Source organism: Sphaeroforma arctica, assembly GCF_001186125.1.
Source record: "Sphaeroforma arctica JP610 unplaced genomic scaffold supercont1.361, whole genome shotgun sequence".
Classification (NCBI taxonomy): Eukaryota; class Ichthyosporea; order Ichthyophonida; genus Sphaeroforma; species Sphaeroforma arctica.
This window is the reverse complement of record NW_014040197.1, coordinates 8,551-30,939: the sequence shown is the minus strand read 5'-3', so window position 1 is coordinate 30,939 and position 22,389 is coordinate 8,551. Positions and strand designations below refer to the sequence as shown.

Below are 22,389 nucleotides of genomic sequence, written 5' to 3'. Positions count from 1 at the left end.
CTTATCAATTAAAGAAATACGATACACATCCATGTACATGCTTATTAATTACAGAAATACGATACACATCCATGTACATGCTTATTAATTACAGAAATACGATACACATGTGGGTGAGATACTTCCTAATTCTGCTCCCTTGCACATGCTTATTAATTACAGAAATACGATACACATGTGGGCGAGATACTTCCTAATTCTGAACTCTTGTACATTACATGCTTATCAATTACAGAAAAACGATACACATGTGGGTGAGATACTTCCTAATTCTACTCCCTTGTACATTTCATTCTTATTAAATACAGAAATACGATACACATGTGGGTTAGATGCTTGCTTATTCTGCTCATTTGTACATTACATGCTTATTAATTACAGAAATACGATACACATGTGGGTGAGCGAGGACTGATGCTGTCAGGTGGAGAGAAGCAGCGAGTGGCGATTGCACGAGCCATTTTAAAGCGCCCGAGGTAGGCTATCCGTAGTGATGGGTCAACATGCATCTCCGTAGCTTCATAGCTAGCTACATCTACCCCACAGGCTTTACGCATGTGTGTGATGCTATCAGTAGTGATGGGTCTACATGCATCTCCGTAACTTCATATCTAGCTACATCTACCACACAGGCTTTTACGCATGTGTGTGAGGCTATCCGTAGTTGTGGGTCTGCATGCATCTCCGTATAGGTCTTCTTTTCTTCTATTATTACGCGTGTGTGTGAGGCTATCCGTAGTTATGGGTCTACATGCATCTCCGTAACTTCATAGCTAGCTACATCTACCCCACAGACTTTTACGCATGTGTGTGAGGCTATCCGTAGTTATGGATCTGCATGCATCTCTGTATAGGTCTTCTTTTCTTCTATTATTACGCGTGTGTGTGAGGCTATCCGTAGTTATGGGTCTGCATGCATCTCCGTATAGGTCTTCTTTTATTCTGTTATTACGCGTGTGTGTGAGGCTATCCGTAGTTATGGGTCTACATGCATCTCCGTACAGGTCTTCTCTTCTTCTGTTGTTACGCGTGTGTGTGAGGCTATCCGTAGTTGTGGGTCGGGTCTGCATGCATCTCCGTAGAGGTCTACTTTTCTTCTATTTTTACGCATGTGTGTGAATGTATGCGCACGTGTTTTATACATGTGTGTGAATGTATGCGCACGTGTTTTATACACGTGTGCGCATGCACATATGTGTGAGTGTGAGTGTGTGTGTGAGTGTGTGTGCGAGCTTTTCGGATGGCTGCCCACACGTACTGAGTTGTCATCTGTACCCATAAATACCCATTCCATGTTCCCACTCCCAGTCAAACCTATTTGACCAAGACCCGTGGTATGGTTCAACCCAATCTCAGCGCTATACTACTATCAGTTGTCTCCTATTGCTTATAAACCGTACTCTCTCCGACCATGCATCCTATGCCACAGCTAGCCACACTTAACCACACTTAGTCACGTGTCCTGGTGTCTCTCGTTTTCTCTCACCCCCTTGTCTACTCTGAAGTGTCTCAGTTAACCACTTGTAACCATACTTAACCACGTGTCCTGATGTCTCTCGTTTTCTCTCACCCCCTTGTCTACTCCGTAGTATCCTGCTGTGTGATGAGGCGACCTCGGCCCTGGACTCAGAGACGGAGAGTCATATATTGGCTTCGTTAAAAGAGGTGTGTGTGTGATGCAAACGCATATCTCTCAGGAGACGTTCGTGTTCAAAGTGTATAGATGGTTGTGTCCATGAAGTGTATAGATAGTTGTCTCTATGAAGTGTATAGATAGTTTTATCTATGAAGTGTATAGATAGTTGTCTCTATGAAGTGTATAGGTAGTTGTCTCTATGAACTGTATAGATAGTTGTATCTATGAAGTGTATAGATAGTTGTATCTATGAATGTATAGGTAGTTGTCTCTATGAACTGTATAGATAGTTTTATCTATGAAGTGTATAGATAGTTGTATCTATGAAGTGTATAGGTAGTTGTCTCTATGAAGTGTATAGATAGTTGTATCTATGAAGTGTATGGATAGTTGTCTCTATGGTGTGTATAGGTAGTTGTCTCCGTGAAGTGTATGGATAGTTGTCTCTATGGTGTGTATAGGTAGTTGTCTCTATGAAGTGTATAGATAGTTGTATCTATGAAGTGTATGGATAGTTGTATCTATGAAGTGTATGGATAGTTGTCTCTATGGTGTGTCTGTACAAATAAGAGGTAGACTTGCAGGACGTATCAATATGCAGCCACCATCCCAGTGGTATGTATATCCATGCATATGCCTTCACAACGCTACAACTCTTAGCGATGACAAGTTTTAAAAGGACCCTGTACTAAAACCTGGTTTATCTATATATGCATGCATCATGCCATGTGTCCATTACCCTGTACTATCAGCTGGTTTATCCATATATGCATGCACCATGCCGTATATTCCTTACACCTACTACCCTGAGGCTGTGCTTGTATCTCATATCCGTATATAGAACATCTCATACAACACTACTCACTGCACCTCACAGATATCCAAGGACCGAACATCCATATTCATCGCTCATCGGCTGTCGACCGTCACGCACTGCGACATCATATTCGTGCTGCAAGAAGGGAAGGTGGTTGAACAAGGCACCCATATGAAGGTATGTGGCGTTTGGTTGGCATGGTAACCGAATCGCCTTTTGTTCAGAAATAACGGGTGCAACGGCAGGTTCAACGCAGACACGCGTACAATTCAAACATCCAGTCATGTGTGTATGTTATAAACATCCAGTCATATGTGTATATTATAAACATCCAGTCATGTGTGTATACTATAAACATCCAGTCATGTGTGTATATTATAAACCTCCAGTCCTGTGTGTATATTATAAACCTCTAGTCATGTGTGTATATTATAAATATACAGTCATGTGTGTATATTATAAACATCCAGTCATGTGTGTATATTATAAACCTCCAGTCATGTGTGTATATTATAAACATCTAGTCATGTGTGTATATTATAAACATCCAGTCATGTATATAAATAACCCTGATGCACTTCGGTAGGTGACCTATCCATTGCCGGTTGCAGAGTTGGTCAATGTCTGTGCTATTATTTTGCTGCAGTATTGAGTGCCGGCTATTCTGTATTAGACTTTTAGGAGTGTGTAGATTTGTGTATATATGTGTGTACGCGTGCATGAGTGAGTGTGTAAATGTGTGTGGTGTACTATACAAGCGGCTGTGCAAATACGTCGTTGCCTTGACTATGCACGTACATAGCTGACACCTGCACTGTCAGACGCTTGGTCCTCGTACTCATCTGCCATCAATTGACGCGCATTCTAACCAAAAACCCTTAACCCTAAAACTTACGGATGTGAGACTTGTTCATAAACAACTGTTTGGTTTTGAGCAACACGTCGTGTATCTCTCCTAACCGCTCACTGTTCCGGTCCTCTGCATGGTTCTTAATGAGATCACAGTTCACTATGATCCGCTGATTCGGTAGTGCCCTTGCAAGTAGTTACCATCTAGAGCTTCTCATGCCGTACACACGCGTATAGCTTTCTTTAATTTAATAATTCCTGTGTTAATCTACTGTTTGGTTTGTTCCGTGCTATGTCTCTGTTCAGCTGCTGTCCAAGAAGGGAGTCTATGAGAGCCTGTGGCAAAGGCAACACGCACCCGAAGTAGAGATGTCTGAGGCCGACAAGGCTTGGGCAGCCGCCAACAAGCCTACCACACAATTAGAAAACCCCATAATACAATAAACCTCTCAATGTCACAACCATGCTAACAACTGGATAAACCCATAATACAATAAACCTCTCAATGTCAGAACCATGCCTAACAATTAGACAAACCCAAAATACAATAAACCTCTCAATGTCACAACCATGCCTAACAATTAGATAAACCCATGACACAATAAACCTCTCATTGCCACAACCATGTCGAACAATTAGATAAACCTATAATACAATAAACCTCTCAATGTCACAACCATGCCTAACAATTAGAAAACCCCATAATACAATAAGCCTGTCAGTCACGACCATGACCAACAATTAGATAAACCCATAATACAATAAACCTCTCAATGCCTAACAACTGGAAAAGCCTATAATATAATAAACCTCTTATTGTCGCAACCATGATTAACAATTAGATAAACCCATAGTACAAAATGCCTAACAACTATAAAAGCCTAAAACTCAATAAACCTCTCAATGTCACAATGCCTAAGAAATAAAATAAACCTCTCAATGTCACAATGCCTAAGCGTCGTTCACAAGCTATCTCTTACACGCTGTGTTGATGTGCTTCATGTACCCCAAGTGGAATGGCTTTAGCTATGTAGAGCTCGACCACACACACACAACCGGAGTCGATACTTAACTTTCAAGTTCGACTGCACAGTTGGATATGGTTTGTTTAGGTTTCAGCTGGCTGGTTATCATACCTGAATAAATAGGCGATCACAGCTTCATTCTCTACTGCGAACATGGGTGGCTTGACACACTCGTAATATACATATCGACCAACGGGTGTATGGTCAGACCACATCCCTTGATATAAGTGTAGTTAACGCAGCGGTCACTTCACAAGGTGTATGGCTAGACCACATCTCTTAGTGTAAGTGTAGTTAACGCAGCTGTCCCTTTACAAGGTGTATGGCTAGACCACATCCCTTGGTGTAAGTGTAGTTAACGCAGCTGTCACTTCATAATGTTATGGATAGACCACATCCCTTGGTGTAAGTGTAGTTAACACAGCTGTCCCTTTACAAGGTGTATGGCTAGACCACATCCCTTGGTGTAAGTGTAGTTAACGCAGCTGTCACTTCATAATGTTATGGATAGACCACATCCCTTGGTGTAAGTGTAGTTAACACAGCTGTCACTTCACAAGGTGTATGGCTAGACCACATCCCTTGGTGTAAGTGTAGTGGACCCAGCTGTCACTTCTCACGTACTCGCTTCAAGTACTTCCAATCCGAGCGTTGACCTGGATTCTTTGTGTCCCAAGATTATACACAAAAGATTGTTCACCTGTATTTTGCGGCTTAGTTACAAGTTCTAACCTGGCCACGTCCCGAATAAGATGTCCAAAGTGGCGAAGGTAATGACTATTGGCAATCCTGAGGGTTTGGTCACAACAACTGGGTATATCTGACCGGCTTTCGCTTTGAGTGCTTGTATTCAATATATATACAAGACCAGCTTTAATATGTTTGTATATACATTTACACTCTATTCCAAATACGCTTGAGAATTGAAATGACCTGATACTGAAGCAGCACTGGACGGCAAATGATCTCAGTCGCGTTTCGCCATCAGTGATTAAAATCCTTTATTCACGTGCACACAAGAAAAAATCAAACTGTCTTTGACGGTATGTCAGTGCTGTTCCTCTTCGAGGTTGACACAGCATCCTAGCTATCACATATTCAAACACGCGTTGAAAACTATCACGACCGTATCACAGCTATCTGGGAGGCGGCTCTGCTGAATTGCAGGTTTCGTTGTGCGACTTCATGCGTATCTCGAGTGTAAGTAAAGTCTCTGACAAACAACCTGACCTCAAATTAGTCGAGAGACTGGCCCACTAATATCTCCTGTCGAATGCAGCGCCTATTTACTTTCTTAACCGAACCATCACTCCGAGGTAGTGGATTTGAATATGTGTAAGATATGCACTGCCATTGAATGTTGGTGTTCACATTGCCACTACGAATCACGCGACGTATCCATGTCAGCGAGGCGACTGCGGCAATTCTTTGTGTGCACAACAGTACACAATCTATAAATATTTTTCGTATGCGCGTATATTGTACAGGCAACTTTGTCTTGGTGAGCTCACTGTTCTGTCGTATAGATAGATAGAAAGTTACAGTTTACCTCCTTTAACCTCAGACATCGCTGTGTGTTACATATCTAAATAGATACTTGCCGTCAGGTGGCGCTACATCGAATTTGCTCAAATAAATGAGTTGTGCCCAGAACACTCGACAGGACTAGAATCATCTTACAAATGTGAAGGTATTAAAGTACGTGCTACAACAGGTCGAGGATATGATAAGTCCACAACACCTACATACAAGCATAACCTCTACATACAAGGCATAACATCCTAAAAGGAACATAAGATGTAAAAATACAGAGAAAAAAATCACACGGTGCGCGATTCGAACGCACGCGCCCAGAGGGCATTAGATTAGCAATCTAACGGAGTAACCACTTTCCTAACCGTGAATACAATGGAGAACAATAGCTTTGAATATAGAATGATGTGGGATAGAAAAAATACAATGTGTCGCCAATATTTAGCCGGTTTTAGTGAATGAAGATTTCTAAAATATTAAATAATTACTGATATATATACATTTTATAAAATTGATACATAGGTCACGGTTAGGAAAGTGGTTACTCCGTTAGATTGCTAATCTAATGCCCTCTGGGCGCGTGCGTTCGAATCGCGCACCGTGTGATCTTTTATTGAATTTTTTTGTTTGATGACGCTGTCGCTTTATCAAGCTGACGGATCGCGATTTTCTTTCGTTAGCTCATTAATACGAACGAAGTGTTAATTAAACATTGCTCAGTATTTACGTATATACTTTCTACGTCTGACCTCCGCACAAGTTTCTGACTTCAATTGACCTTCACCGTTTTTGTTCTTGGCCGTCGCTGTATCACGCTGATAGAGCGCGATATTTTTCTGATAGTTTATGAATATGGACAAAGTGTTAATTTGAGTTTAGTCAGTTCGAATATACTTTTTAAGTCTGACCTCCGCACAAGTTTTTGACTGTGAATGACCTTCACACGACCTAAAAGCTCCAGGAGATGGATGATATCAATACAAGACTATAATCGCAACATTCTTCCTGTGTTACTTATGATGACTGTCTCTGTCTAAGCGACCTTCTTAGATAGGGGCTGCCTTACTTATATCTGTCGATTTAAAATTAGAGTAGTGCCGTAACCATTTGAATTCGAGCGAGTACCTGCATCGTTGCCATATAAAGTACTGAACTAATCAATACAATTCAAAATGATGTACTAATTATCAGGACAGTTCTAGTTTTATCCTTCCAGGTCTGAACCCTTGACCGATTTCTCTAGGCCTCGCGCAAGAGCATTGCCCCACGTGCAGGGCCTTAGTTTGTTTATTATAAAGTTTACACTTTTATAATAAACTAATAGTTGCTGAGAAAGCTCATCATTATGTCTTTATAGGTTTTGGGCCTTTTTGTTGAAAGCACTATCAAATACCACACTATACTTTCTAACCCAGCCAAAGTTTCCACGATCGCCTGGTCAATCTTGGAAGACTATACATGGCCGCTACAGCAAATAGTAGCAACGATCTCTATTTTGTTCGTCTATATTCCTAATACGACATTGTTATTGATCATCCGCGGATTTCTAAGAGACTCCGAAGGATGAATGGACGCCAGTCCAGCAGGCCTTCGTCAAAGAAACAGATTACATCAATAACCTGGAGCCCTGAGCCAGTACTACGAAGTCATAAACATTGTCCCGGGTACTGTTTGCGTCTCACTCCGCCTGAAGCTAGCTCCCGTCATCAAGGTCGCTCACTCATGGACATTACTTAGCCTGCTCAAACATCGATTCAATCATATCTCAGATTCCTTACTATTTTATCTATGATGCCTACATCCGCACACTTTCTCCCGAAGCTTAGCCCATCGAATTGAATATATCTTCCTCCGCGATAAGCTCCAGGACATTACCTCTCCTTGGCTGTCGCCTAAACCCTATTTATCAATAGCCTGATTGACGTTGACGAGCACCAGGTCCACAATGGCTACCTCGTGTCATCCATCCCCAGGAATATCACCATCATTTATCACACGGTGGACTATTGGAGAAACTACACATGAGCAAAGCCCCCTAAATGAAGAAGCCGTTACAGGCGTGGCTCGCACAACTATTGGCCATGTATTGATTATGCAGGCTATCGTCCGTATTAATGATGAACTGAACCCCACTACCAACCACATAGGAGGCTGCCCTATGCTTTGTTTCGCCTGCCAGAATCCACACATGTCTCATCCATGTGCCCCAAAGCTTGCGGTCGATGCGGCGCAACCGGGTACTATAGCCGCGCATGCACTGCTAATTCACTTGGATGCACGAACTGATTCCGCAAGGGATACGTATAAGTGAATTCCAAAAGAAGCAATGATAAAAATCTATAACGTGCCTACACCTATTGCGTGCGTTACTGTCTCTGCAATTCGCACCACTTCTCAAGGCAAGCTGATATCAATTACGTGTCAGTCGATGGCGGCTCTACAGTAGACTACATGCAGATATCCGCGAGACATCTGTTATCTCGTGTGGAAACGGGTCGATTCCCCTCCGTCTGGCCGACAACTGTAGTAAACACATACACGTCCGTGGTATTCTTCCTCAGCTTGGAATGAACTACCTCGATCCGGAGCTTCTCAACCCAATTCCCAGGTTTTTGGTTTCAAATTACAGTACCCCGTTGATAAATGAGAGTGTTTAATATCTAGGCTTTTACTCGACTACTATCACGCCATCCCGCATTCCGATTTCTTCTTCCACTACATGTTCTCTTCTTGACGCTACTGAACTATCGACTGAGCCTATCACTCACTCCTCTCGCTCCGTCCAATCACACGCACCACATAGACCGATGATCTACGGCGCCTACCATCACACGTCGGATCATCGGATTCGCCGTGTTACTCTACGTATGGCTTAACACGAGAACGCTACCTTTACGCGTCCACCACCCCTTGACGTCATGACAAAAGAATAAATGTTAACCCATCCATCCTCGGCGAAGTGCTCACATTTCTGCACGTTGAGCCCATTATCGACCTGTGTGTATCGAAAGAAACAGTTCAAATTACACGTTACATCGTATCTTCTAGTTGCGGTGGCATCGCTCGTGACTGGTCTGATGTTGATCTCATTCCATACCTTGTTTATGTATGCCCGCCATAATCCCTAGTACGCGGCATTATTGCAGCGTATACGAATTAGGCAGTCGTCTTGTCATGTTGTGACTTGCGTTTGTGACTGGCGTTCATTGCTCATATACAATGCCGGCCATTCCTCGTGCAGAACACGTATACCACCTTCTCTCGCCACGGTACTACCACGGTCGAATAACCCTCATGGGTCTTAACTGTTGACGCACTATTGGGTTCTATTTACTCGCACATTTCCCCTGACCAAGATTTCCCTTTGGCTATCGATTACACCAAGGCAACACTCGAATTTGCCAACCAATGCAACACGTGTGTCAAGGGCAAATTGAAAGCTGTCAACATCCCCCGCTAAGTCAACTTACACAGTCTACGGGCCTGAAGCACACTTACATACTGATCTACGGGACCCATCGCCTCTCGGTCGATATGAAAACATACATATACTCAATATGTTCGACACAGGAACTAAATATGGCCGATATACAGCTCTTCTCAGCAAGCAGACAATGTACGGAAATATTGATTACCTCTTTACAGGTGTGCATTCATTCTAGGCACCCGACACAGTCACCGCTGACAATGACAGCACATTGTACAGCAAAGAAATGAAGGCCATACAACTCGCTCGACGTATGCAATTCCGCCGTCCGGCTCTTTACTCTCCTTCACATAACGCCAAAATGGTGAGAGACCACATAATACCTTAAATGGAGTAAACTGTCTCCTTCTACTTGATATAGGCATGTCTCGTCGGGGTCGATAGGACGCTCGCTTGTGAGCCGACAGCATTCGCACATAACTACACACCCCTGCTCGACCGTTCCAGTAATATGCTCATCCTCGCGATTCTCGGGTCCATTTTGGATGCGCATTTACGTTCAAATTGCGCGGTAAAGCTGCCAAGGTGCAGCCTGAGTACGTCCCACGGTTCGGATATGATGTTCTCCTCTGTCGTGACAGGAGCTTCATCCCTTATTGCTATCGAGTGCATAAATTTTCTACTTGATGCCGAAACGACACCCAAGACATTCACTTCCTTACTGGAGAGACATTCACTTGCTCAGTGGTCCCCCGACTGTTGTATACCTATCTGCTCTTTTACACCTGTGCCATACATTATCCGTGTAGACTGGTACATAGACAATAGTGCGCCCGACGGTATCGTCCCCTTTCATGGCGTAGTCCCTCCCGTTTGTATCATCACAGAGCTCCATTAATCATATCGCCGTGCGGGACTCAAGAACGCTACCTTTCCACCTGATTTACAACAAGCCGACATCTCGGCTGAGCCACAGACCGTCCTACTTCCATACTGCCACTACCTTTCGGCCTTCCCCTCCCCGACTATCCAGTCGATCCTACTGTTACTGAGCTCCCGGTCATGCCCCCGTTTACCTCTGTACCTCTTGCAACAATACCTACACCTGCTCCCACGGCCATTGCGACACCTGCAACGCCGGCCACCTCCTTATATACTGACTACACCACCTTCATACACTATGGCAAGTACACCAGCGACCCCACCTTACGCAGTGACACATAACGTCATATAGCTGGCACCTTCCATTCTTGTATCGTACATGCCTGGTACCCAACCTGATATCTTTCTGACCCATACAGGCTCTCTCTCCAAGTCATTCTATCGACCTCGCCGCCGAACCTGACCTCCAGCTGCTGAACTCTCTCGTGCGGCCACGCCAGCGGCCCTTGTCACCCATGCAATGACCATCAGCTCTCTCGCCGACACTCGGCACCTCAAATATATGCGGACACATCCCGACTTCGTCCGCACTATTCGATCCATAGCACCCACGACGCGTCTCGAAATGTCCCTCTTCGAGGCAGTATCACTCCATAACCTCTACGTGCCAAAGTCTATCGCCGCGGCACGAAAATCTACCTCCTGGCCATCCTGGTCGGCTGCCATCGATACATAGCAGAACAAGTATCTAAATGATGACCTGGCCAACATCGTCCCTCTCTCCAGCGCCCCCCTAAACTCTTCTAGTATATATGGTGAGTATGTATTCGCCTTAAAACACGACGAGCAATGCAAACTCGCATGGTCATACGCGGCGATGATCAACAACATGGCGATAGGTTCTGGCCGCCCATGATACTGCCTCCCCGTCTCCTTCTCTCCAAAACTGCGTTGAACGCAAAGTAGTACATCATTTCGACATAGCCTCGGCCTACTATATAGCAAACTTGATGTCGCCGGTTATGTGTTCTCATATAGGGGCTCAATCGAGTTAGAACAATACCCTCTTCAGCATGTCCTGAAGCGTAACCGTTATCCCTCTGGCCAAAACTGATCGACACGTCCGTGGAGGTTCGATATCGCCTCCAAGCTTCGTTCTGTCGGCGTCCAACAGTCTGAAGCAGATGAAACCATTTGGGTGCACACATCTCGCGATATAGTTGTCATCCTATTCGTGGACGAAATACTTTCCGCTGTTGACCTATCCGTCGCCGATGACATCTGGCTTTATATACAACAATTTTTGCACTGCGACATGACTAACCTAGGTCTCGCTCGACACATAGTCGGCTTCCGAGGAATACAAAGCGGCACGAACACTATATCACTGCTCCAAGATGCATATGTCCAAACGGATGTCACGTTCAAAACGCTCCGACCAAACCCACACCTTATGCCGATACCCACCCAGGTGCCTTTACGGGCGACGCATTCACCGACAAATTCTGCAGTATTCTCGGTGCTCTGGGAGTCGCCGAGTCGCCACCTTCTCTACTAATCCACTGGTATCACTTTATGATGCAATAGTACGCATCCTCTTTTGCCTGGCCGGCACGGTACGCTTCGCTCTTATATATCGCCCGCATACCCCATATCAAACCATTGATATCGCTCTCTTATCTTATAGCGACAACTCAGATTGGGCTCCATGCCCTCTATCGCGCGAGTCCCATACCGGCACTCTCATATGCTTTAATTATAGGCCTATCTATTGGCGATCTCATAAGCATTACGACGGGAGTATATATTTCTGTTTTATACCTTTGTGTATTCAGTATTCAAATAAGGAATGGATATTCAAATGCATATAAGCCCCAACTGACATGTTCTCAGATAAGAAGCAGTAAGTATCTCGGGACACAAACAGACAATCTTGAATAGTAACACATACAGACGATATGAAAGAAATTAAAAGTTTAAATCGAATCCAAATGCATTATTTTACAGCCGAGAGGGTTTTTAGCACAAATATAGTAAATTCTACACGAAAATTTGATAGATCTATACCATTTTATAGGATCCATTTACTTCTTCACCGTTGTACAATAAAGTCACGACATAGGTACAAATTGTCACAAGCAATCTTGTTGCAGTCTGAATGGAAAATCAGCAAGTTGTCCACGGCATCGGCTTGTATGGCCTCGTATTTGTACAGGGACTCCCGTAAATAGAAAGTGTATTCAGGTGCGTGTAAATCCCAACTGTTTTTTTCTCATAGTCAACAATGTTAATCTCGTGACACACGCAGACAATTTTTGAAGGTATTAAAAGTTTGAATCGAACCCAGATTTATACTCTATGTATTATTCTATAGCCGATATGGTTTTTAACACTAACTTATCAAATCCTCAGTATAAAATTGCTGGATCTACATTATTTCTAACGATCCATGTATGTACATATGGCGCATGTGTTTCTTTGAGGTGATTCGCCAACTTGTCAGGTATACGATACCGACTGCAGTATAGGTTTCTGATTCATGTAGTTGTTTTATATATTATTTAAATCACCAGTTGGGCTGTTTTGATTATGTGCTACTTAGACCATCAGCTGGTTGTACTTTAATGCGTATAACCTGTAGAAGGGCTCCCGTTAAAAGAGGTGGTATTGAAATTCATATAACTTACAACCGTCAATTTATATAGAGAACATGAGCTACTCCGTGACACACACGTACAATCTCTAAGAGGTTGAAAGTTTGAATCAAAACCAAATGAATTATTATTATAGCAGTGAGGCGGTTTATAATTAACTTATCAAATCCAAAGTAAAAATTCACTGGATGTAAAATGTTTTAACAGATTTATGAACGTGTAAGACCTATGTATTCCTTTGAAGTGATCAGTCAACTTGATTAGCAATGAATGGCGACTGAAGTGTATGTCTCTGTTCCATGCATATATTCATTTAGTTTTCATATCATCAGTTTGTCGTATTTTGAGGCGTACGTCTTGTCAAGGGGCTCATCATGTCGAGGGGCTCCTGTTTCTAGAAGGGTAATTGAATACAAATTAATCCCAACTGACAATTGCTCAGAGAAACGATACGTATTTCGTAACATGTTGCAAATATCAAAATCCTGAATCAAAACTATTGTTCCGTAGGCGAGAAAAATTTCATACTAACTTGAGAAGCGCCATAATATTTCAACCGATAAATGTGTATATATGACCCGTGTGCTTATTTGGGATGACTCTTCCACTTACCAGGTGATGGATACCGACTGAAGTGCAGTCTTCTGTTCTAAAATCTGTTTGTGTATCAATCAAGCCATCAGTTGGATATACCCTGAAGCGTATACCTCGTCGAGGGGATCATGTTATGATAAATGGTATTTAAATGCAAATAAATCTCAACTGACATTTTCTCATAAAAAGAGTTATCTCGTGTCACACATTGATAATCTTCAAGAGGTTACAAGTTTAAATCGAACCCACATGTATTATTCTATAGCAGAGTGGGGTTTTAAATACCAACTTAGCTAATTCTAAGTGAAATTTTACTAAAGCTAAAATATTTAAATGATATGTATAAAAGTATGAGACTCATGTAGTCATTTGAGATGATTTATCAACCTACTAAGTTATGGATAGCGACCGTATCAGAAGTTTATGTTTTTTGCACAAGTTGGTTGTGTTTTGTCTTGTCGATGTCGATGAGCTCCCGATAAAAGAAAGGCTAGTTAAATGCATATAACTACCAACTAGTATTTTCTCAGAGAATACACGAGCTATCTCGTTACACACACGGGCAATCTTTAGAAGTGGCAAGTTTGGAACCAAACCGAATGTATTGTTCTATGGCCAAGAAAGTATTTGACATGAACTTGGCAAACGCTATTTGTAAATTTGATGATGTATCTATATCATTTCAAACCATTTGTATAAAGACCAATGATGTTTAGTTCTTGAGAGACTGTTTTATTAAATTAATATTACTTGACATTATATATGTCAATAAAAGTAGACTAGTGACTACTTGTACAAAGGCCAAAATGAGCCCAGGGGGAAAAGAATACATATTGATAACTGATGTGAGGACCACTTCAGTTCTACTGGATGTATGATATGTAGTGTGAGCTGGTTAGCTAGAGATGTCAATAACATGACAGTGGCGGCGGCGTGTGCGGATGCTATTGACTTGCGGTAAAATGTTCATGTTTTCTGCGTCCGAGACCTTTGGTAAGGATGTCAGCAGGATTTTCTTGTTTTGAATGAAGTGAATATCAATCATTTTACGTCTAGCACAATCTCTCGTATAGTGTTCCTTAATTTCGGTGTGCTTAAGGTCTTTTGTAGTTCCTGTGTCTAATTGCAACTTTAATTGCAGCCTGGTTGTCGATGTGAAGGCTGGTAGGTGTAGTGAGGGTGTATTTGATTTCATGTAGAATATTGCGAAGAGGGTTGCGAATCCATGCAAGTTGTCGTGTAGTATCTGCTGCAGCTACATACTCTGCTTCACTACTGCTATTTACTACTGTCTTCTGTTTCGAAGATTTCCACAATATGGGTATGCCATTGAAATTGATGAGAGTGCACGATTGAGAATGACGAGATGTTAGGCATGTCCCCCAATCGGAGTCAGAATATGCCCGAATGGCCGTATCTATTGGTTGGATAATAGATTTTGTGCTGTATGTGACTGTGATTGATTTTGTAGCAGCAAGATAAAGTAATACCTCTTGGAATGCCGTCCAGTGTTCGGTAAGTTGGGAACTACTACAGGAAACTAACCGATTGAGTGTACACGCTATGTATGGGTGTGTCATGTTGACTGCAAAACCCAGCGCTCCTAAAAGTGATCGATACTTTTCTTTGCAGGGAGTACTGGCTAGAGCAGAGGGGTATTTTCCGGTGCCTGGAGTGTTCTTCGTCAGAGTATCCTGAAGATGAAAAACGGTAAGGATTTTGTCAATGTATGCTTTTTGGCCTATGGAAATACTGCCATCACCGTGTTGGTCGATTTTCAGGCCAACTAGGTGACGTGCGCGGCCTAGATTTTCATTAGGTAGTGCTTTTCCAATTCTGAATAAAGCCAAATTCTATGTGATATTCCTCGTTCTATAGCAGGCAATACTTCGTCCACGTAGAGTACCACTGTGATATTCTGGTGGCATGGTCCCATATGGATTCATCTGCTTCGGTTTGGGTAAAACCCAAGGAAATCAGTTTGTCTTTTATGTCAAAATTACAAAGTCTGCCTGATTGTCGGAGGCCGTAGAGGCCCCGCTTGAGGCGAAGGATGATGTTCGGCGAATAGTGGCCGAGCTCCAGTGCACCTTTCGGATGGTGCATGTAAATATGTACAATTTGACATAAAGGTAGGCAATCGTAACATCGAAGTGGAGGACCTCAAGATTATTAAAAGCGGCGTGAGCCAAAAAGGTACGCAGTGCTACCGACGAGGCGGCAGGGGCGTATGTTTCGTAGTAGGAGTCACCATGCTCCTGCTCGTCGCCCCTTGTAACTGTACGAGCCTATTACCATTCTCGTCATGCTTACGTGCCATGGCGTACTTAGAATGAATAATTTTCGTGCCCGCAGGTGCTTCGGAGAAAGGGATGACGTCGGCGAGATCATTGCGTTGGTGAGCAGCGTACTCATCGTCAATTGCCGCCTTCCAGAGTGCCCAGTCAGAGGCATGCATTGCCTAGGTGATGCTTTTGGGAACGGACGTGTCTATGAGGGACATGGTTTCGAAGAGCGTGATATCCGCGCGGTTGGAAGACTGGACGGATTTGGCCTGTGGCGGTGGGGAGTGGACGGGACTCTGGAAGGGTATGGTAACCATGAGGGTTTCCAGCTTCTGCCTATATACTTAAGAAGGATTTATCAAAATGACATTCATTGGGAGTGGCGAACGGCGAACGATAATCCTATTGCGACGAGAGGTCGTCGAACGTGTTAGACATGTCCTGCGCATGGTTGGATCTCGGGGGGAGTCGACAGGTGAGGACAGAGGGAAGGCAGGTTGGGGTATCAGAGTTGTCGGAAGAGGAGGCGAGGTGGCATGCACTGCAGTATCGGTACATTATTGTGGAGTGGCTATGGGTAGAATGGAAGGGGAAGCGACGGGGTTCACAGGGAGATTATAAGGGTACGCAGCGGGGTAACGATGTGAGTGTTGGGTCTGAGGAGGTGGAGTAGCAATAGAGGGTGGAGTAGGCGGAACGAATGGAACGAGCACAGGCGTCGAATGTTGACAAGGATCGAACCAGTCCTCGGGTACTAGGTAGGAGTGTGGGGTGTCGGATAGTGTGGCTCTCTTGCCATCGGGTGACCACTGGGGGGCGAAGGTTTGGAAGGAATTTAATATTCCGGGTGTCGTGCTGTTGTTGAGTACGCATACTTTGGATACGCCAGATATCTGGAGTACTGTTCTTCGAACGACCGAGAAGCACGCCATAGCCGCCTGGGGTCTTGAATTTGTGGCGAGCTTCCTGGGCCGGGCCCTCGAGTTTAATAATCATCAAACATCCAAAGCGCGCGTCGACAGGGCGTGGTATATTTCGCTGGAACCAGATATGACTTGGGGTATAGTTGCGTTCTTGAGTGACGAGAGTATCGTTACGAATCATGTCGGCCCAGCGTTTCGCATCGCTCCAGAGGTGGCGAGGTATGCCGGTTTCCAGCAGGAGGGACCAGACCAATTTGTTGTATGTACTATGGGCGCGTTCAACAGTGCCATTGAGCTGGGGAGTATAGGGCGGTGACATCTGGACGAGGATTTTATCGATGAGATTTAGAGTGTAGTAGTAACCACAAATGTCTTCAGGGATGGGTCCTTGTAGATAAACATGAAATAACTCGCCGGGTCCATACTTAGTAGCAGAAAGGGAGTGGGAGACGTTCTTGGTACGAATCTTCGATTATACACACCTGACAGTGTTTTGGGAACTCTGGGTGGGCGCGAGAGTAGAGGATAGCTGCACGAATGTCGGGCCCTGGAGAAACAGTGGAGTGTATGGGACCAATGATGACAACAAGTGAATACACCCACGAAAGTTTGCAGACTATGTCCTGGCCGTGGCGGGGAAATGTGCTATCGTTATTCTGGATAATGTAGGGCTGTGACTGGATGCGGGAGATAAAAGGTGGACCACCAAGAGACGTGGGGGCGAAGTGGGGCTATTACCGTACATGTCGCACTTGTGGTGACGATCTTATCTAAGAACTCGCGCGTATCAGACCAAATGCTATTTCCATATACGCGTTTGTCTAACAAAGGAGCCGAGGGGCCTTGCACCAACAGTTGAGGGGACCAAAACTGGGTAAGAGGGCGATCTTTGGGGACGCGAAGAGGTCGATCGTGGGATGACAGTTGAGAAAATCCATAGAGCGTTGAAAGACGTGGAAGTTGAGCATCCACTCCTCGGTCTTTACCCCGACTGCAGGTTAATGTGTGAGGGTGATGCCCTCCTTTGCTGCCATCTTTAACGTAGTAGACCAGCTCTAATGTCTAATATCGAGACGATATTCATCGTAGGCGCGAACAATAGGAAGGCCTGGAGAAGACGTGGCGATGGGAGAAAGTGGGGGTGGTGTAGTGGGAGAGAGTATCAATGACTTGGGTGAAGTTCGGACTAAGGGAGAGGCCGAGGTAGGGCTTGGAGATGAGGACTCATGGGCCGGAGATAGGGGCGATGTGTGAGGCTGTAAGGAAGAGAGATGAGGTGTAGTGTAGGCGCGGGCTGACGGGGAAGTGGCTACTAGTCGCGTGATGTTATAGTGCAATGTAGTAGACTTTAAACAAAGTGCAAATGTATGTATTTATTTATGACCTCACCTTTGGTTTTATACCTAAGGTGTTTGTGCTAGTGTTCAGCCGCTTGGGCTGGCCAGGATAAAAAACACATGTGGTCAGTATGAGAAACCTTATGCAGAACACTTTAACAGTTCGATACTATTCTATTTCAACTTCTCTGCAACTAAATATCACGCTAATCACATGATGCCTTTCCGCATAGGTTGTGACTCACACAGAACCGCAGCTATTTTTAGAATGTCGCAGTTGACAGACTTAATATGCTCTCGGAAGTCGGTTAAGTAATAACACAACTCTTGGGAGTAATTTAAGCAACTTGATTAGCTCTCGGGAGTGAGCTAACTCTGATGACTTATCTCTCGGGAGTGAACTAACTCTGATGACTTAGCTCTTGGGAGTAGGCTAACTTTGATGACTTCCATAAATCAAAGATGGTTTCTTGCTGTAAAATCTGGCCAAGACCTGTAGTCTCTCACGTAATGTCAGCATAGGAGAGCTGATAACCACCGTCGGTGCGCGGGACAGTGAGTGAATTATCGACGTGTGAGAGAATACGGGTGTGCTGTTTCGCGGGGAAATGAAGGTCATAAACGTGATCTTGCAGCTTATTTTGAGAAACTAGCTGTTGCTGGACCGTGGGGCTGAGGTAAGCATTGCCTAAGGTGGATAAGCTACCACGTTCGGTAATAATACATTGAGTGTCATCTGCCAGAAGTAGGGGAGATTTTGCGGTTTCTATTTTCGTGAGTAAGTGCTTTGCGGACGTGTGCAGAAGGTATACACCTGCGCCGCCATCTATTAATAGTCAGTCATTAACTGAATGTGTATTCTACGAACGCTGTCTAAGCGTGGAGGAGAATAGGCGAAATTTGAGTTATTTGTACTGCGAGAGCATACATCTCGTACATGAGATATACGCTTACAAATAGTACAACTGAGGCCGGGTGTCTTACAGTCTATGCCTGTATGATTTTGGATATGCAGCGACCACAAGCTTTGATACATGCCGAGAAACGATGGCCGAGCTGAAAGCATACGAAGCAGGGCGTAGGCGGGCGAGTGGAAGAACGTGACGCCTCTATGGCATCAAGACGGTTGGTGAGGCCATGGAGGAGGGTCTCAGCCGACGGAGGTTGCTTGACGGCAGAGGTGGTAGAGGTTGCGGCAGCCTCAGGAAGTGTGGTGTCGTTTACAACTGGGGCGACATTGTTCCAACGTCCAATACGTTCGCACAGTAATAAAATGGAGATGTCATCACGGTTGGGGACGTCAAGGAGATACTGGCGAGCGACATCCTTATCCGCGGCGCTGAGGCCCGAGATAGATATACCCTGGACGAAAACAGCTGAGAAAATCGTGTTCTGTTTAGATGCCATAGTAGCAATGGAGGTGACACGCTTGCACCAGGTGCGAAGCATGTCATCGTCAATGGGAGAGAAGGATTTCAGTAAATCGAAAGCGATCGAGTTGTTGACCGTGGCTGAGTTATGCTCAAAAGCACGACGAATATATATAAGGAGAGCCCATTTATCCTCGGAGAGTTCTTCCGCAGTGAGGGAATCGAGAATATCTTCCGATAGGGATCGGAGGAATTGGGACTTAGCGAGTTGATATGTGCCGTTGGTCTTGGCTTTACGACGGAAACGATTGATGCCCTCTATCTTAGCGGTGTCGGCGGTAGGTGTGCGATTATGAATCGGAGTACTGATTTGCTTGGCGAGGATTTCTCGTTTAACGTATTTGTAGCGTAGAACACCTTCAACATCATCTTTGTACTCGGTGTTGGCGGCTGCAATAAGATGAGCCCACCATTTGTGTCCTAGTTTGGTCCATTGCAAAGTAGTTTGGACCATCGCATTTTACGGCTTTCGCCTGAGATTGAGTCGGACATAGCAAAAATAAAGGAAGTTGGTTCAAATTTGGTCAAAAGATAATGCCCATAACCTATAGAGACCAATAAAGCTTTGTCCCTTGGAAACTGTTTCATTGATTGAATATTACTTGACATTATATATGTCATTCAAAGAGTACTAGTGTCTATTTGTACAAAGGCCAAAATGGGCCGAGGAGTAAAGCAATATATCTTAGTAACTGATGTGAGGGCCAGTTCAGTTCTACCGGATGGCTTCTAAAGTAGTAGAGCAACTAAGTGCTCGATAAATTGTGTGAGTATAAGACCCTTGCAATTGTCTGAGGTGATCCGCCAAGGTACTGTGTTACCGATACCGACTGAAGCGTAGGATTATGTTTCATGGAAATGGGTTGCTTGCATTTTGATGCGCTTATATGAAATCTTGAATCGAAGCCGTGTATTGTTCCGTAGCCGAGAGAATTTTTCATATTAACTTGAGAAGCGCCATAATATTTCAAACGATAAATGTGTATATATGACCCATGTGCTTATTTGGGATGACTGTTCCACTGACTAATGGATACCTACTGAAGTGCAGTCTTCTGTTCTAGTATCTATTTGTGCATCAATCAAGCAATCAGGTGGATATGCTTTGATGCGTATACCTCGTCGAGGGGATCCTGTTACAACAAATGGTATTCAAATGAATATAAATCTCAACTGACATTTTCTCATTAAAAAGAGTTATCTTGTGGCACATATTGGTAATCTTCACGAGGTTATAAGTTTAAATCGAACCCACATGTATTATTCTATAGCATAGTGAGGTTTTAAATACCAACTTAGCTAATTCTAAGTGAAAGTTTACTATAACTGAAATATTGAACCGATATGTATATAAGTATTAGACTCATGTAGTTATTTGAGAAGATTCATCAACCTACTAAGTTATGGATAGCGACCGTATCATAAGTTTATGTTTTATGCACAAGTTGGTCGTATTTTGTTAAGTATAACTTGTCGATGAGCACCCGATAAAAGAAAGGCTAGTTAAATGCATATAACTACCAACTAGTATTTTCTCAGAGAATACACGAGCTATCTCGTTACACACACGGACAATCTTTAGAAGTTGCAAGTTTGGAACCAAACCAAATGTATTATTTTATGGCCAAGAAAGTATTTAACATGAACTTGGCAAACGCTATTTGTAAATTTGATGATGTATCTAAATTGGGTTAAAATATTTGTGAGAATATAAGACCCATGCAATTGTCTGAGGTGATCCACCAAGGTACTAAGTTACCAATACCGTCTGAAGTGTATGATTCTGTTTCATGCAACTGGGTTGCTTGCATTTTGATGCGCTTATATTGTAGAGTGGTACCCGTAAAGGGAAAGGGTACTCGAATGTGTGCAAATAACTTATCTTTTTTCTAGAGAAATCACATGTTATCTTGACACACACGGACAATCTCTGATGAGAAGTTTGAATTAAAACTAAACGAGAGGAATACTAAGTAGACACTACGCAAATATGTATGTGACACTGTCTAGTACTGCATGAAATCTACTAATTCATGGAAGTGGCACACGTCCCGGCGTGCTAACACTATCAACATGCATTGCACTTCCACCTGTGCCTGGGGCACTTCGTGTGGGTACTGGCATGTCATTTATACATATTCTTGCTGTTGGTACGAATTGTGCCGTGATCATCTACCGATATATGTCTTTGGAAAGTTTGATACCAGAGCGTGTCTATTCTTATTGGTTGGTGTTGCCGGCTGCATTCTGGTTATCTAGTGACTTTCAAACCTGAGGTTGAGTAGGAAGAAAAGAAACCTTTATTAATAAACCATGTCAGGAATAAAGTTATATAAATAAACTTTGTTAGTAATAAAGTGTTTCAACTATGTCAGGAATAAAGTTCTATTATTATACTTTGTGTATAGACTTTGGCTTGTCTCAGAGTTATTCCCACGTATCAGGGTATAAAGGTACCTATCAGACTTGTTATTGCCCGTCATCTCTGGTCAATATGGATTGTGTTTTTTCAGTTATCCATATTGATCTGCATGCGGTACCGAACTTCAAATGAGTTTAAAATGTTCTGGTCATGCCACTCCTCTGTACTCATTTCTCTAACAATACTCCCCATGAGTGATCAATATGATTCCGTGTGTGAGCGTGTTCGAGTGGAGAGTTCGTTTGTCTATGTGTGTATACTTGTATACTGTTGTTACCTGTTGTGCATGTATCTTAACTTGTCATCGTTCATGTTGTTACTACTTCAATGTATTGAATGAGGTATGTCTTCAAAAGGTGTCATCTGCCCCTTATCTGATTGATTTGGGTTCGAATTTCTGGTGCTGAGTTGCCTTGGAGTGAAGTGTTCATCAACTTCCGGTTGTTCGTGTCATTAATTTGTTATACTTGTAGCATGTGCTTTCCCACCACTCATGCTTCATTATGCGTCATTTCCTTGCTTGAGGATCTATCTTTTTAGTACATAACCGTAGTTATCATTATGTTGCAAGCATT

The 22,389-nt window shown here is 43.5% G+C and overlaps 3 protein-coding genes and 2 non-coding genes across 5 annotated transcripts in view; 3 read left to right on the top strand and 2 right to left on the bottom strand.

Annotated features, from left to right (window-relative positions):
• Window positions 1-3,761, top strand: part of SARC_05579 (hypothetical protein) — an 11,234-nt gene extending 7,473 nt beyond the window's left edge. The window contains exons 7-10 of the mRNA XM_014300554.1: window positions 382-476; window positions 1,590-1,665; window positions 2,514-2,630; window positions 3,609-3,761. Of these exons, the coding sequence (XP_014156029.1) occupies window positions 382-476; window positions 1,590-1,665; window positions 2,514-2,630; window positions 3,609-3,746 (426 nt within the window). The 3' untranslated portion in view covers window positions 3,747-3,761. The remainder of the gene's footprint in view (window positions 1-381; window positions 477-1,589; window positions 1,666-2,513; window positions 2,631-3,608) is intronic.
• A 2,387-nt stretch (window positions 3,762-6,148) lies between these two features.
• Window positions 6,149-6,230, bottom strand: SARC_30116. Its single transcript has one exon. It is a non-coding gene; the product is annotated as a tRNA-Ser (tRNA).
• Window positions 6,231-6,383: 153 nt separating this feature from the next.
• Window positions 6,384-6,465, top strand: SARC_30115. Its single transcript has one exon. It is a non-coding gene; the product is annotated as a tRNA-Ser (tRNA).
• A 9,673-nt stretch (window positions 6,466-16,138) lies between these two features.
• SARC_05578 (hypothetical protein) lies at window positions 16,139-17,012 on the top strand (the record flags this gene model as incomplete). Its single annotated transcript, XM_014300553.1, has 2 exons — window positions 16,139-16,366; window positions 16,465-17,012. The coding sequence occupies 2 exons, from the start codon at window positions 16,139-16,141 to the stop codon at window positions 16,939-16,941; spliced, it is 705 nt and encodes a 234-aa protein (XP_014156028.1). The 3' UTR covers window positions 16,942-17,012.
• A 1,453-nt stretch (window positions 17,013-18,465) lies between these two features.
• On the bottom strand, window positions 18,466-19,947 carry SARC_05577 (hypothetical protein; the record flags this gene model as incomplete). The annotated part of the gene is made up of 2 exons (XM_014300552.1): window positions 19,031-19,947; window positions 18,466-18,747 (listed from the first exon to the last, which is right to left on the bottom strand). Exons 1-2 carry the CDS (start codon window positions 19,844-19,846, stop codon window positions 18,466-18,468), a joined length of 1,098 nt encoding a protein of 365 aa, XP_014156027.1. The 5' UTR covers window positions 19,847-19,947.
• Between the last annotated feature and the right edge of the window lie 2,442 nt (window positions 19,948-22,389).